Genomic DNA, 16,027 nt, shown 5'->3' on the forward strand with positions numbered 1-16,027 from the left:
AGCGTGGGGTCTCTGGACTTGGGGAAAGAGAGCAGACAGAGTCCACCTGGATGCAGGGGAGACTTAGATGTACTGTGCTGAAGGAGGCCAGGTCTGAGAGGTCTGAGTTTCCTATGCTATGTTCAGACGCTCAGTAAACCCTTCTGCTTTACGCTGGCTGAGAGTCACTCTGGTCTGGAGAACAAGGTTGCATTATTCCCTCTGGGAGTCAAGGCCCCGGGGGTCCAGAGTGCATGGACTCCCTGAAGCAGCCCACAGCAAAAGACAGGCATGCTAAAGGCTCAGAGAAGTGTGGTTCCAGGATGCAGAGGGGCTTAACCCCTGAGAGAGAATGGAGCCCTGAGAAGAGCTGTCACATTGAAGGGGGTTATCTGCAGGGACCATACGGGACCAAGAGTTGGCACAACCTGAGAGTCTGTGACATGGGGGAAGGCTGTGCATGGCAGAGACACACAGCACTGAGACCGGAAGGGGTGAGAATAATGCATGTCACAAAGTACTTAGATGAAGGGAGCTGAAATGGGGAAAGTCAGTGTATGGCAGAGAGACACAGCACTCATAGCAGAGGAGCTAAGAACAGTGAAACTCAGTGTAGAGCCCAGACACACAGTGTTGAGAGCTGTGAATCGGAGAACAGGGAAATCTGTTCGATAGCATGAGACATGCAGGGCTCAGATCAGATCAGCAGGCAATGGGCAAACTGACAATATTTCAGTCACAGACACCAAGCAAGGAGACCGGGGAGCTGAGAACAGTAAAACTCAGTGCATGCCCCAGACATACAATACAAAAAAAAGGATATTGAGAACAGGTAGATTCAGCGCCTGGCACCCAAACATAGGACTCAAATGAGATCAGCTGGGAATTGGGTAACTCGGAACATGTCAGTCACATTGAGACCAAGTGAACTAAGAATGGGGAAATTCAGTGCATAGCACACATGTCTAGAGCTGAAAGCAGGGCAGCTGAGAATGGGGAAAATACCACATGACACAGATGCACAGCATAGAGACCAGGGAACTGAGAATGGGGTGACTTGGTGTATGGAACAGAAGCAGACAATGAGAGCTGAGAATAGGAAAAATGTGTGCATGACACAGACACACGGTGTAGAGATCAGGGGAGGTGAGAATGGGAAAAGTTTTTACATGACACACACACACAGCACTGAGACCAGAGAGGCTGAGAATGGGGAAAATGTCAGCACATCACAGTCACACAGCGCAGAGTTCCATGGCAGCTCAGAATAGCAAAACTCATTGTAGGGACAGACAAATAGCGCAGAGACCACAGGATGTGAGAACAGGAAAACACGGTGCATGGCACAGAACTGAGACACTGGGAACATAAAATCAATGCATGTGACAGACACACAGTGCTCTGAGAAGGGAGAAAAGGTAATCTTGGTGTAGAACACATATACGTGGCACTGAGACCAATAGAGCTAATAGGGAAACTAGGTGCATGTTACAGAAACACAGCACTAATACCTCAGAAGCTATGAATAGGGAAACTCAGTATATGGCCCAGACACAGAGTTACAACCCAGAGAACTGAGAAGGTGGAAAACTGAGATCATGATGCCACAGATACACAGAGGCAAGACCAAGGAGCTGAGAACAGGGAAATTCAGTGCATGGTGTCCACACTCAGCGCTGGGACCAAGTGAGCTGAGTATGGGTAAACAAGGTGCATGGAACAGACACACAGCACCACGATTAACAGAGCTGAGAAAACGACGCAAATGCCTTACAAAGTGCAAGTATATTACAGCAACATAATGACAGGTTTCAGAGTAGCAGCCGTGTTAGTCTGTATTCGCAAAAAGAAAAGGAGTACTTGTGGCATCTTAGAGACTAACAAATTTATTAAGCATAAGCTTTCGTGAGCTACATCCGATGAAGTGAGCTGTAGCTCACGAAAGCTTATACTCTAATAAATTTGTTAGTCTCTAAGGTGCCACAAGTACTCCTTTTCTTACAGCAACATAATCATCATGATCAGCCAAATAGGTAATCTCATCAGAGTATGAAATCCCATTTCTTTGACAAGAAGGACCTTAGCCTCCGGAGGCCCCATAGGACTGCTGGGTGATGGCTGGTGAACTTTTAGCATGCAGATAGGAACTTTTATTGTGTTAATGTTTTCTCTATAATGCTGCCACAGTAAGAATAAATGTGCTAGTTTATAAAGCACTACCTGGTAACTTGTGGTTTCTGGCAACTACAACTGTTCATAGCCTTCAAAGAGAAAGCAAAGCACAGAGGCTGGCCAGGTTAGGCAGTCTGGCTGGTTGGGGATAGCACAGTGTAAGCAGGGAACTGTGCAGTCTGGTAAAACCTCTGGCAGGAGGGAGAGAGACAAGGGTGTCTACCGAAGGGAAGGGGCAGATGAGGACCTGAGAGCCTAGAGTGGGTGCCCTCAAGGGACCATGGAGGGGGAACACAGGTGCAGTTGTCCTGAACTGTGATGATTCTGATTTAAAAAATTAGCACAATGCAGTATCAATGGATTAAGTACTCGCTAACTGACAGATCTCAAAAAGTGGCCATCCATGGGGAATCATCCGTGAGTGGGGGTATTTCTAGCGGGGCTCTGCAGGGATCGGTAGCAGGCCTGACTCTATTCAACAGTTTCATCCACTATCTGGAAGTAAATATCAAATCATTGCTGACAAAATTTGCGGAGTAGTAAATAATGAGGACAGGGCAACCGGAGTGGTAAATAATGAGGACAGCAATGAGGATCGCTTGGTAAGCTGAGTCCCCTCAAACGTGTTTTAATACAGCCAAATGCAAGGCCATACATCTAGGAACAAGAATGCAGGCAATATCTACAGAGTGGGGACCTGTGACCCGGAAAGCAGTGACTGTGAAAAGGACCTTAGGGTCATAGAGAACAAGTGACTGAGAGTGAACTCCTATGATGCATTGCAGCACCATTTCCAAGTAGAAATATTTCTGTTTTCAGGTGTTTGGTTTCTGACAACAAAAACATGTCCCAGGAAACTAGACACTGTTTGTGAAAAATGTGTTTTGGTGATAACCCAATTTCAGTTCCCAATTTGGAGCTCAGACTAGATGACCCTTCTAACCCTATGAGTCTATGAATCAGTCGGAACAGCATTTTTGTGGAAAATGTTTGGCCAGAGTTGGGGTCTAGGCCACCTGTGCCTCCCCTTCCACCCCACTCCTGGGGTTAAGGGTGTGCAGAGCCCCTTCTCCCTGAACAAGGCCCCAGTGTGATGTATAGACCCCAAGCCCCCTGCCAGTGCTGCTTCTAGCTGGTAGCTACAGTTCTCAGCTCCGTGGCTACCAGCTTCCCTCCTCTCTCTGTCCCTCTCACCCCACTGGGGCTGGTAGAGGGATGCAGCAGGTAGCTGAGGGGCCATGAGGTCTGTTCAAAAGGCCTCCCCCACCCATTCATGAGAATTAGTGAGAATGGGATCGAAGCTCCGCCCATCTAATAAGCCCCACCCATGTGAGTCACCAAATTCATACAGTTTAAGGCCAGAAGAGACCATGAGGTCATCTGGACTGATCTCATGCAAGCCCAGGCCAGAGCATTCCCCCTTTGCCGTGGGCTCCATGCAATACCATTGAAATGGGAAGCATTTGCTGCCCATTGGGTAAGGCAGAGGGAGTGGTAAACTGCTGGGTTCTCCCTCCCTGGGGCAGAATTAAGGTTGTGTGTTGGGTTGGAGGCATCACCTCTACTCTGCAGTTCCCGGTTTTCCAACATTTGGGTTTTGTTTTTCCTTCCAACCTTCTATAAGGGGGGATCTAAGGGGCACTGTAACCTACCATGTCCCAGTTTGCCAGAGCCTGAGTTTGGGAATTAAACTCTCCCATTTACAAGGAACCCAGGGCTCTAGCAAAAGCCTCTGCTGTAACCCCTGGAAGGGGTCTGCAGAGGATCCTTAGTTGGATGGCATGATGGATCTCAGAAGTATCCTAATTGAGGGAGCATGGGGCACTGCTGTCAGCCCAGGTGGGGGCTCAGGAACAGGGCAAGGCCTAGAGCAGAATTCTTCCATTCGTGTATAGTATCAGGGGGTAGCCGTATTAGTCTGAATCCACAAAAACAGTCCCATTCGTGTATCTGGCTCGACTCAGGTCTTTTCCCATAGCCTGATCTCAGGTACTAAGCCTCGCCTTTGGATTCTGTCTGTGGCCTCAGCAGGAACGTGTGGACATCCTGAGGTGTCCTAAATAAAACTTCTTAAGGAAGAGGGACACTTTTCTCTGAGCTACTGAGTAATTTCGCATCCCACTAGAGTAATGAGTTGTGAGTCCTCAGTTTCTGCTGGATCAGGCTTGAGAAGAACTTTTAACCTCTAGCCTAGGCTTTCACCCTCAATATTCCTTTGGCTAGTCTTATTGAATGTATACCTGTTACTTTGAACCTCACTATCCATTTCTCCTCTGTTACCTTCTTTTTCTCTCTCACAAAGGCTGGTCTCTGTCCCGTACCTGTCTTTTCAAAGCTAAACCCCATCTCATTATTGCCAAATCCAATGTTTAAGAATCATAATCCCCTAAAATCATGAGATTATTTTTTTAAATCTCATGATTTTTTAAAGTACTATGCATTGGTTCTTTTCATTTGCCTTCTGGTGTTTGAATCTTCAGGGGTCACATTTTCAAGCTTTTCTCTGCAGCCTCAAGGTCTAGAAACTTAGTTTTTTCACCAGTGAAAACTGGGATTCACCCATAAACACATGACTCTGGGAGCTCGGGTATTAATAAAACACCACATATTGCAAGACTGGTGATAAAATTGTGAGGGGGTAACACTGCTTATTCCACTTCCTTTGAAATATTACATTGTACAGAAATAATAAGCACAGCTTTTTTGTTTTAATGTGAAAAGGTCAGAAACAGCCATGGTTCTCCACTAGAAAGGAATTGCTCAACAGTTTTCTAGTAGAATGTTTTTCCATCAGAAGATATTGATTTGATTAAATCAAAACATTGCTCATGGACATATTGACTTCATTAAAATTTTTATGGGAAATTATTGAAACATTTAAATTTGATGTTATTTCAACTATATTAATTATGTGATATGATATATGATACTATAATCCCCATCAATGGAGGCTTTTAAGAACAGGTTAGACAAACATCTGAGATGTCTAAGTTTACTTGGTCCTGCCTCAGCTCAGAGGGCTGGAGTAGATGTCCTCTTGAGTTAACTTCCAGCCCAAATTTCTATATGTCTATAATAATATGATATAATGAAATACAGTCAAATTATAACATTAAAATGAAATGTTTAGATCTTACTGAAACATTTCCATAATGTCAAAATGAAATTGTTCTGAATATTTCATTTTGTGAAAAATTCTGAGAATTCTACTTTTTGTCCCAATTAGCGATGAAATGAAATTTCAGAATCTTGGAATTTTCTGTGGGATGGGAATTCTGTTTGTGACCAGCTCTCCTCTCAAGAAACACGCACCTTAGTATATTGTATTTCTGCTATGGTAAAACATAGCTCAAACTCAACCCAAAGGCCAATTTTCAGCAATTCCAGCCAATGCTGCTAAAAATCACATTTCACTCTTTTCACCACTCCTGATACACATTTCAACAGCTTTAATCACATTTGTACAATGAGGGAAAATGCAGCAGGAGGGTTTTACAACCAATGACTGGGTGAAGGGGCTGGAGAGGTGGAGGTTAACACAAATAACTGATGCTGTGGTCACTGGGCCAGCTACATCACAACATAGCAAGGAAGGACTAAATGACAAAGTAGATTTGGCGGCTCCTGTTTGTTTCTTTCATTTCTACCTATTCCATTGCCTACAATTAGTTTGTAGATTCTACTTGGTCCAATCATGTAATTGTTTATCTTCTACCTACTCTTAATGACTTTTTCTGCCCATTTCCTTTTTAATTTTTAGTCCTCAAAGTTCACCCCTTTGATAGGAGTAGAGGTCAGTGCTCCAGCAAAGTCCTTATTCGTACACAAACTCACAAAGGTCTAATTAACATAGTGTAAACACCTCAAGCTAAGCTAAACCAAGCCAAGCAAGGTTGGAAATATGAGCATCACACATCCAGCTGTGCCTTTTAAACTAAATCAGTTTATAATCCTACCTTTATTTAGGGCTTGTCTACATGGGGAAACTGACTAGCTACTGCTATTTTAGAACAACTCTCCACATGGACCCTAAATCTCAATAGGAGAGTGTCCATATGCGGTGTCATTAGGGGATATCTGTAGCACTTCAAATTCACACTCTCCCTTATTCTGAAATAACTTTCCTGCTCGGAGAGACCCTTAGACTGGGATAATTTTTTGTCTGTAGAGACCTGAACTAATCAATTTAGTCTAAACCAAAATGAGCCTGGATTATAGCATGTTCACGCAGCCTATTAAACCAGGTTAACATCACCCTGTAAGTTAAAAGGCTGCAAATTAGCCCTTCTGCACTATATCCTCTGCAGTAACACTTGGACTCTGCAGAGGCCTAGCCCTCATTTGGGAGGGGACTTGGAAGGTTTGTCTACCAAGTGGGTTCTCTGATGAGCAAACAGGTTTGATTTCTGAATGAAGCTTCTCCCGCACACGGGGCACTCATAAGGTTTCTCTCCTGTGTGGATTCGCTGGTGCCTGCTGAGGTTCGAGCTCTGAGGGAAGCTTTTCCCGCAGTCGGGACATTTATAGGGATTCTCCTCCGTGTGAGTTCTCTGATGGGAAGTCAGGCTGGAGCTATAGCGGAACCTTTTCCCGCAGTCAGGACACTCATGAGGTTTCCCCTCCATGTGGGTTCGTTCATGGGAAAGAAGGCTTGCGATCTGAACGAAGCCTTTCCCACACTCGGTGCATTTGTAGGGTCTCTCCCCCGTGTGGATTCTCTGATGGGTCATGAGGTTGGAGCTCTGAGTGAAGCTCTTCCCACAGTCAGGACATGGGTAGGGACGCTCTCCCCCATGGGTTCTCTGGTGTCTGATCAGGTTGGAGCTCTGGCTGAAGGCTTTTCCGCAGTGAGTGCACTTGTAGGGCTGTTGCCCCGTGTGGGTCCTCTGGTGTGTGACAAGGGTGGAGCTCCGATTGAAGCATTTCCCGCAGTCTGGACAAATGAAGGGTTTATCACCCGTGTGGGCTAGTTGGTGCCTCAGGAACCCAGAGCTGTTCTTGAAACATTTGGTGCAGTCAGGGCATTTGTAGGGTCTCTCTCCTGTGTGCACTCTCTGGTGAATGATGAGGTTCAAGCTCCGGCTGAACCTTTTCCCGCACTCCTCACATTTGTAGGGTTTCTCTCTGGCACTGTTGTGACTCCTCTGGTGCAGGCTGAGGGCGGAGCTGCAGGGGAAGCTTTGCCCACATTTACCACAGGCAAGTGATCTCTGCTCAGCTGGGTTTCTTTGCTGGCTTGTTTTTCTTGTTTTTGCATGGACATTCTTGTCCCCTCTTTTCCCACGAGTAGATTTACCCAGTCTCTCCTCTGGCTGGTTTCCATGCTCCCTCTCTGGCCTGCGTTGACTCTCACAGGCTTCTCCCTGCTCAGGGCTCTGGGAAACATCCCCTTCAGCTCTTCCCAATACTATCCCATGCAGTTCCACTTGCTCAGCACCTTCCTGCTGAGATTTCTCCTCCTCATTCTCACCTACCATCCCATCACCTGCTGGGACAGAGAGAGAACCCAGGCAGGAGTCAGTCCCTGTGGCTGTGGGAATGGGAACCCCAGAAAGGGGAACTAACCCCAATATCTGCTGAGGAGATGGAAAACTGACAAGACCTATTTCCCACAATCAACGCCTCAGAGGAACAAGGGAAGAGTCCACAACCAGACATCAGATTGGACAGATCACCAATTTAAATTCTACTGGATGTGTTTGCAAATAGATGTATATTTATGCGAACATAGTCATATTTAAATTTTACTGGGCTTTTGTGAACTGAAGTGGATTGACATCTGAGAGTGGTCTCTGCCCCATGGCAATGCTGCCCGCTGCCATTCTCCCAGCTCTGCGCACTGCATGTATGCTACGCCCAACCCCAGCTATGCCCCACTCTGGTGTCACAGAGTTTAAGGCCAGATGGGACCACCAGATCATCCAGACTGCTTTCCCACATATCACAGGCCCCCAACACTACCCAGCGCCCACACACCAAGCCCAACAACCAGAATTAGACCAAAATATCACAGCCCACAGGAGACTAGACTATTGTGTGCCACAGGCAGAGGCACTGAGGTGCACCAGTGCCCGAGGCCCCACCAATGGCAGGGGAATGTCAAAATGAGATATACGTGGATTATCCTGGCATGTGACCCGCACTGCAGAAAAAGATGTGAAAACCTAAAGTCACTGCCAATCTGACCTGGGGGAAAATTCCTTCCTAGTCCCACATATGGCGACAAGACAGACCCTGTGCATGGGAGGAGAAACCAGCCAGCCTAGCACCTGAGAGAGAGAATGCTCAGTGCCACCTCTGAGCCCTGCCCCCACCATCTAGTACCCATCTCCAGCCATGGGGATACTTCAAAGAAAACAGATTAAAAACACCCCACATCCCTTGAATGCATTGGGGGGAATCCCTGGCTGATCCCTGCACTGAAGCCCTGAAGCATGTGCTTTAGGAATATAAGACAGGAACTAGAAAGGACTCCCAGGCCAGCTGACCCCTTTCCCATCATATACAATCCCATAGCACAATCTCCCTCATTAATTTGTCCAGCTCTCTCTCAAAAAGCATTAAGTGGTTTGTCCCCAGGCTAGAAATCATCTTTTAATTTCCAGCCTGAATTAGTTCAGCAAGTTTATCCCCATGTGTTCTTGCCCAATGTTGTCCTTTAGCCTAAAGAGTTCTTTTCCCTCCCTGGTGCTCCCACATCCTCTATTGTATTTATAGTGAGATATCACATCTCCTCTTAGCCTTCAATTTCCTAGGCTAAACAAGCCAAGTCTTCTGGTTTCCTCTCAGAAAACTGGGCCTCCATGCCTCCGACCATCCTATCAGCCCTTCTCTGCACCTGGGCCACTTTGAATTAATCGTTTTTGGCCATGGGTGACCAGGACTGTGCCCAGCATCCCAGAGGAGGTCTCCCCAGCACCTCGCAGCACGACATCCACACACTTTCCTAGCTCCACTGGAAATGCCTCACCTCATACATCCTAGGATCACATTTGCCTGCTTTGCAGTCACACCACACTGGTGGTTCATAGTCACCCTGCCAGCGAGCCCTGACTGACAGCTGCCTGGGCGCTACACTCCTCATTCCCCACAGCCTCTCCATGCGCCTCTTAGCTCGGGGTGTGGCAGAGGAGTGGGGGCACCTGGGAGCCGATCAGCTGTGGGGAGCTCGGCCCCCAGCCCTGCTCCTGCTGCTGCCCCAGCACAGACACAGCTGGCAGGATGCGCTCTGGAGCTGTGTCCCCGGGGTGGGCAGTGCCCTCACTGCAGCAGGTGGGCACTAAGGGGTGAGGATGGGGGCAGAGCGCAGACACAGCCGGCAAACCCCAGAACTGGGTCCTAGGCTGGTGCCCTGCAGGGTCAGAGCAACCGGGGGGGGGGGGGCTGTGAGAGCCAGAGACTGGGATGGGTCAGGGAGGGCAGCAGCTCTGGGACTCGCAGACCCCCGACCCCCCGGGAGCAGAGCTGGGGCGAGGAGGGGCCGTTGGTGCAAAGTCACTTTCCTCCCCGGCCCCAGCCCTTCCCCGGGTCTCTCCCCTCACCTGCAGGCTCCGGCTCTGGGGCTGGTGTCTGCAGAGCTCGGGGCTCCCCAGGGGCTGGTTCCAGCCCCCGGAGAAAGTCCCCGCGGCCGGGCCCCGAGGGGCGCTTGGGAAGGGCTCTCCCCGCACGGACCCCGCTGGGCAGCGGCAGCGGCTCAGGCCCGGCTCACAATGGAGGCGGCAGCAGCGTCTGACCCGGGAAGTTCAACCTCCGATGTGCTGAGCAGAGAGCAGCAGCCTCCCTTCCGGAGCAATAAGCAGAGCAGGGCCCTCTGGTGTTACTGGGCATCATTTCATTAGCCACCTCCCTGCCGGAGCAGGGTCCGTGTCCAGAGAGGGCTGCTGCCCATTGTGGAGGCATGAATGGGTTTCATCACACGACAGAATCTTTCATTACAGATTTATCTTCAATCCAGGACACTCTGGAGGGCAGGCAACCCTAGTCCAGTATTTCCAGTGTCTCCAATCGCAGCTGAGGCTTTTCTTCCCCCATCCCCCTCCCCCCACACGGCAAGCTCTCTGCAACCCCCCCTTCAAAAGTCACTTATCGCATCTGGGGAGATGATACATCTAGATAAGATTGGTTTGAGAGTAGCAGCTTTTGCGAGCTACATCGGAATGCATCCGATGAAGTGAGCTGTAGCTCACGAAAGCTTATGCTCAAATAAATGTTTCAGAGTAGCAGCCGTGTTAGTCTGTATTCGCAAAAAGAAAAGGAGTACTTGTGGCACCTTAGAGACTAACAAATTTATTAGAGCATAAGCTTTCGTGAGCTACAGCTCACTTCATCGGAATGCATCTGATGAAGTGAGCTGTAGCTCACGAAAGCTTATGCTCTAATAAATGTGTTAGTCTCTAAGGTGCCACAATTACTCCTTTTCTTTTTTCTAGATAAGATTGATAACAGTGCCCGTCTCTACCCTCTCAGGTGACTCAAACCTTCTCTCCAACCCGTGCACTGTGGACTTGCATGTTGGTGGGCAGACAGCTGCTGTATTTTCAACAGTTTTGATCAGTTATTGCTTAAACCACAGAAGTGGGAACACGGCAGCATCTTCAGCTGGACACAGAAACTTTTAACATTAGCTATCCCAGTGCATTATGAACATAATGCAAAGCTGTAGGCCCAAGAACATGCCCCCAACCCCCACCCTCCCCAGCAACTGGCAAATCCATAAAAAACCCGGCAACACTGGTCAAATACCGGCCAGGTGGTAACCCCACTGCAGAGGGAGAGAGGGAGCAGATCCTAATTGCTCCCATCCCAGCCCCTGAGCTCTGGAAGATTGCTCCTACCTCCCACCCTGTACTCCTCTGGACAGGAATAGTCACTACATAATAGTCACTCCAGGTCTCCCACTTCCTCCCCAAAACAAGGGTGAAATCCTGAGCCCATTGAAGTCAAGGGTTTCCCCTGAGCTCAGCTGGCACCGTGAGCTCTGTATGTGCAGGGAAAGGGGTGAGAGATGGATTTTAGACAGTCCAGATGAGAGGCTCAGGGCTCCTGCTATTCCCTGGGACTGGAAGAGTTCCACAAAGTGCCATATAGTGAGAGATGAGAAGGAGAGAGCACAATACCAGAAATCCAGTTGCAACATGAACTGCAGACCAAGTGCTATCACTCCATCATGGATGTAGAGGATCTGATTCTCTGCTCCCATGCACCAGTTTTTAAACAGCTTTGACTTCTGAGAAGCTGCTCCTGATTTTATGGCCGTGGGAGGGAGATCAGAATCAGTCCTGCAGCACCACAATTACACCCAGTGCTTTGCATCAGCAGAGCCCAGAGCACTTCACAAAAGAAGTCTGTATCAGTATCCCCATATGACAGGGAAACTGAGGCACACAGAGGGGAAGCAACTTGTCCAGTTCACCCAGCAGGCCAGTGGCAAAGCCAGGAATGGAATCATGTCTCCTGATTCCTGGTCCAGTGCTCCATCCACTAGGCCACACTGCTTTGAAAAGAACCCCCACCAAGCTGGGGCGAAGACTGGAAGTTGACAATCTCTCTCTCTCCAACCCTCAGCTTCGGCCATTTGCTGTAAGTTATTTATTCTTCTGGGTTCCAAAACATTATCATCACCATCTGTAGTTCTCTGCTGTTACACATAAAATATTCATATTGGTGAAATGATTTTAATAAACCCACATAATTAATTCTTGGGAAATATGCTGTCAGTTTTCTTAGCTAAAGTCCAGACTATAAAATTAATATAACGCATTAAGGCCTTAAAAACCAGAGGCTAAGCGACCAAGGGGAGCTAACCAACAGGGGAGTTTGAGAGAGTTTGTGGGAGGGAGTCATAATATAATTGCTATGATTAGGAAGGGCCATATCGACTGTGCTAACGCTGCTCCTGTCTCCTCCATCTGCGCATGTATCCAGACAGACAACCATGGATGCCTCTACGCAGATCCTGGTGTGGATCTGTAGACAGTGGCCTGCATTTCCCACTCACAAAAAGCCAGGAAGGGGGACCATCCAGTGTGAAAGCTGCCTGCTGGTGGAATCATAGAATATCGGGGTTGTAATGGACCTCAGGAGGTTATCTAGTCCAACCATCTGCTCAAAGCAGGACCAATCTCCAACTAAATCATCCCAGACAGGGCTTTGTCAAGCCTGACCTTAAAAACCTCTAAGGAAGGAGATTTCACCACCTCCATAGGTAACACATTCCAGTGTTTCATCACCCTCCTAGTGAAAAAGTTTTTTCCTAATATCTAACCTAAACCTCCCACACTGCAACTTGAGACCATTACTCCTTGTTCTGTCATCTGCTACCACTGACAACTTTCTAGATCCATGCTCTTTGGAACCTCCTTTCAGGTAGTTGAAAGCAGCTATCAAATCCCCCCCATCCTTCTCTTCTGCAGACTAAATAATCCCAGTTCCCTCAGCCTCTCCTCTAAGTCATGTGCTCCAGCCCCCTAATCATTTTTGTTGCCCTCCGCTGGACTCTTTCCAATTTTTCCACATCCTTCTTGTAGCGTGGAGCCCAAAACTGGACACAGTACTCCAGATGAGGCCTCACCAATGCCAAACAGAGGGGAATGATCAAGTCCCTCAATCTGCTGGCAATGATCCTACTTATACAGCCCAAAATGTCATTGGCCTTCTTGGCAACAAGGGCACACTGTTGACTCATATCCAGTTTCTCGTCCACTGTAATCCCTAGGTCCTTTTCTGCAGAACTGCTGCCTAGCCATTCGGTCCCTAGTCTGTAGCAGTGCATGGGATTCTTCCATCCTAAGTGCAGGATTCCGCACTTGTTCTTGTTGAACCTCATCAGATTTCTTTTGGTCCAGTCCTCTAATTTGTCTATGTCCCTCTGTATCCTATCCCTACCTTCCAGCATGTCTACCATTCCTCCCAGTTTAGTGTCATCTGCAAACTTGCTGAGGGTGCAATCCTTGCCATCCTCCAGATCATTAATGAAGATATTGAACAAAACCAGGACCAACCCTTGGTGCACTCCGTTTGATACCAGCTGCCAACTAGACATGGAGCCATTGATCACTACCCATTGAGCCCGACAATCTAGCCAGCTTTCTATCCACCTTATAGTCTATTCATCCAGCCCATACTTCTTTAACTTGCTGGCAAGAATACTAAATGCATCCGATGAAGTGAGCTGTAGCTCACGAAAGCTTATGCTCAAATAAATTTGTTAGTCTCTAAGGTGCCACAAGTACTCCTTTTCTTTTTGTGGGAGTCTGTATTAAAAGCTTTGCTAAAGTCAAGGAATAACCCATCCACTGCTTTCCCCTCACCCACAGAGCCAGTTATCGTGTCATAGAAGGCAATTAGATTTGTCAGTCATGACTTGCTCTTGGTGAATCCATGCTGACTGTTCCCGATCACTTTCCTCTCCTCGAAGTGCTTCAAAATTGATTTCTTGAGGACCTGCTCCATGATTTTTCCAGGGACTGAGGTGAGGCTGACTGTCCTATTGTTCCCCGGATCCTCCTCCTTCCCTCTTGTAAAGATGGGCACTGCATTAGCCTTTTTCCAGTCATCCGGGACCTCCCCTGATCGCCATGAGTTTTCAAAGATAATGACCAATGGCTCTGCAATCACATCTGCCTTCGTATGCAGTGCATCCAGCCCCATGGATTTGTGCTCGTCCAGCTTTTTTAAATAGTCCTGAACCACTTCTTTCTCCACAGAGGGCTGGTTATCTCCTCCCCATACTGTGCTGGCTGTTAGGGGGCTTATTCCTTCACCCCCTTATTTCCCTGGTCCTTCTCGCATGAACAGAGAGCAACAATACCCAAAGTCCAAAGGTGCAAACAATTTGATGTTTATTGGGGTGAACTTCCAGCAAGCATAATTCCAGTTTCCTTCCTTAGTGTACCCCTTCCCAGCTCTGACACCACAGAGCCTTATCTGTGTCCGTGTTCCCATTCCACCCCCCTTAGCAAAACATGATTCCAATTCCCCACCCCCATTCCCTGTTCCCATTCCCCCCCACTTCCTGATTGACTGCAGACTATTTAGTAAAACTTGAGTTCAATTTAGCTATACCTTAACCAATCATTTTCCTGAAATGTAACTAACCAATCCTAACATATTGTAACATTATTATTTAACCAATTATATCCCACCATCTTAATTAGTTTACACCCAGCAAACTTAATTATACAGCAGACAGAAACAATCACAGAACCAGACAGAGATTATACAGACAAACAATAGGGAAATGGAGAGTACAGTGATAGAACAAACACAGAAATGAATCCGATGAAGTGAGCTGTAGCTCCCGAAAGCTTATGCTCAAATAAATTTGTTAGTCTCTAAGTTGCCGCAAGTACTCCTTTTCTTTTTGCAATACAGATTAACACGGCTGCTAATCTGAAACAGAAATGAGGATTTCACATCCCAGCTATTGATAAGCGAGTTCTTGCCAGACAGGATGCTATCAAACTAAGTTTCCTTTTACATATTCTAGGCACTTCCCTTTCTCTGGAGGTGATAGTACAGCATTGTATTCCTAACAGCCCAAAAGCACCTTATTTCAATGTGACTAGTTTGGAATATGAGGATGTGACGGTTCAATTCCCAGTTTATGGCTGCCTCTGCTGCTTAGCCAAAGGCCTTAGCATAAGCACAGGGCCTCAGACTGTCACAGTAAGAGAAGGCCCTTACACCGGCGGACAGTGATTTTGATTTTCTTTTATACCTCTATAACTAGCTAAGTGATAAGAATACACCTAAATTCTTAGAGTATAAGCCTTTACAGATAGGCCTGAATATCTACATCCTAACACTGCCCAGTGCAGTAGTCTGGGAGCTGACCTTGTTCTTGAAGACAGAGGCAAAAAAAACATTGAGTACATTAGCTTTTTCCACATCCTCTGCCACTAGGTTGCCTCCCCCATTCAGTAAGGGGCCCACACTTTCCTTAACCTTTTTATTGTTGCTAACATACCTGAAGAAACCCTTCTTGTTACTCTTAACATCTCTTGCTAGCTGCAACTCCAAGTGTAATGTGGCCTTCCTGATTTCACTCCTGCATGCTTGAGCAATATTTTTATACTCCTCTCTGGTCATTTGTCCAAGCTTCCATTTCATATAAACTTCTTTTTTGTGTTTAAGATCAGCAAGGATTTCACTGTTAAGCCAAGCTGGTCGCCTGCCATATTTACTATTCTTTCTACACATCAGGATGGTTTGTTCCTCTCTGGAAGCCGGTGGGAGAGGTGGAGGTTGCTAGGCTGAGGAGCATCTGTGCCCTTGAAGAATTCGTCAAGAATATTCATATGGAGACATCCAAGACTGAGGAAACTATCCAGCTACAGAGGATTGCTGTCACACCACCGGGGAAGGAGGATATGGCTGTGTCACAGGAAGGACACTGGCTGCTGGTTACTTCTGACAGCAGGCAGTGCTCCAGCCCTACTCCCAACCCACCCACCATGGTGATGGAAAACTGATATGCTGCACTGGCAACGAGCAATGAGGAATCACCCCCAAAGTTGGAAGAGGAGAAGCCATGTACTCCCAAGGCTGGAAAGATCACAGCCACCACTCCCAGGAGTAAACATAGGGTGGTGTTGGTTGGTGACTCTCTTCTGAGGGGAACAGAAGCACCCATCACCCTGACATGGCATCTCGGAAGGTATGCCTGCCCGGAGTCCGTATCCGAGACATTACAGAGGGATTGTCAAGGATCATCCAGCCCTCTGACTACTACCCCATGTTACTCATCCATGTGGGCACTAATGATACTGGCAGGTATGACTCTCAGCAGATCACAAGTGACTACAGGGCTCTGGGAGTAAGGGTGAAGGAGTTGGGAGTGCAGGTGCTGTTCTCTTCGATCCTTCCAGTCAAGGGT

At 47.5% G+C, this 16,027-nt stretch overlaps 1 protein-coding gene across 6 annotated transcripts in view; it reads right to left on the reverse strand.

The window, feature by feature from the left end:
• The window catches only part of LOC119842762 (zinc finger protein 239-like), a 605,953-nt gene that overhangs the window by 18,929 nt on the left and 570,997 nt on the right, over positions 1-16,027 (reverse strand). Inside the window, exons 1-2 of one of the 6 annotated variants that reach the window (XM_038371292.2) lie at positions 9,693-9,932; positions 5,586-7,639 (exon numbers count right to left, since the gene is read on the reverse strand). The exons of 4 other annotated variants lie outside the window; for them this stretch is intronic. In XM_038371292.2, the coding sequence (XP_038227220.1) occupies positions 6,489-7,628 (1,140 nt within the window). In that variant the 5' untranslated portion in view covers positions 7,629-7,639; positions 9,693-9,932 and the 3' untranslated portion in view covers positions 5,586-6,488. Of the gene's footprint in view, positions 1-5,585; positions 7,640-9,692; positions 9,933-16,027 lie in introns of those variants that run through there. One more of the 6 variants, XM_038371287.2, reaches the window with a different exon arrangement.

The sequence above is a fragment of the Dermochelys coriacea genome, chromosome 14 (assembly GCF_009764565.3).
Source record: "Dermochelys coriacea isolate rDerCor1 chromosome 14, rDerCor1.pri.v4, whole genome shotgun sequence".
In the NCBI taxonomy this organism is placed as follows: Eukaryota; Metazoa; Chordata; order Testudines; family Dermochelyidae; genus Dermochelys; species Dermochelys coriacea.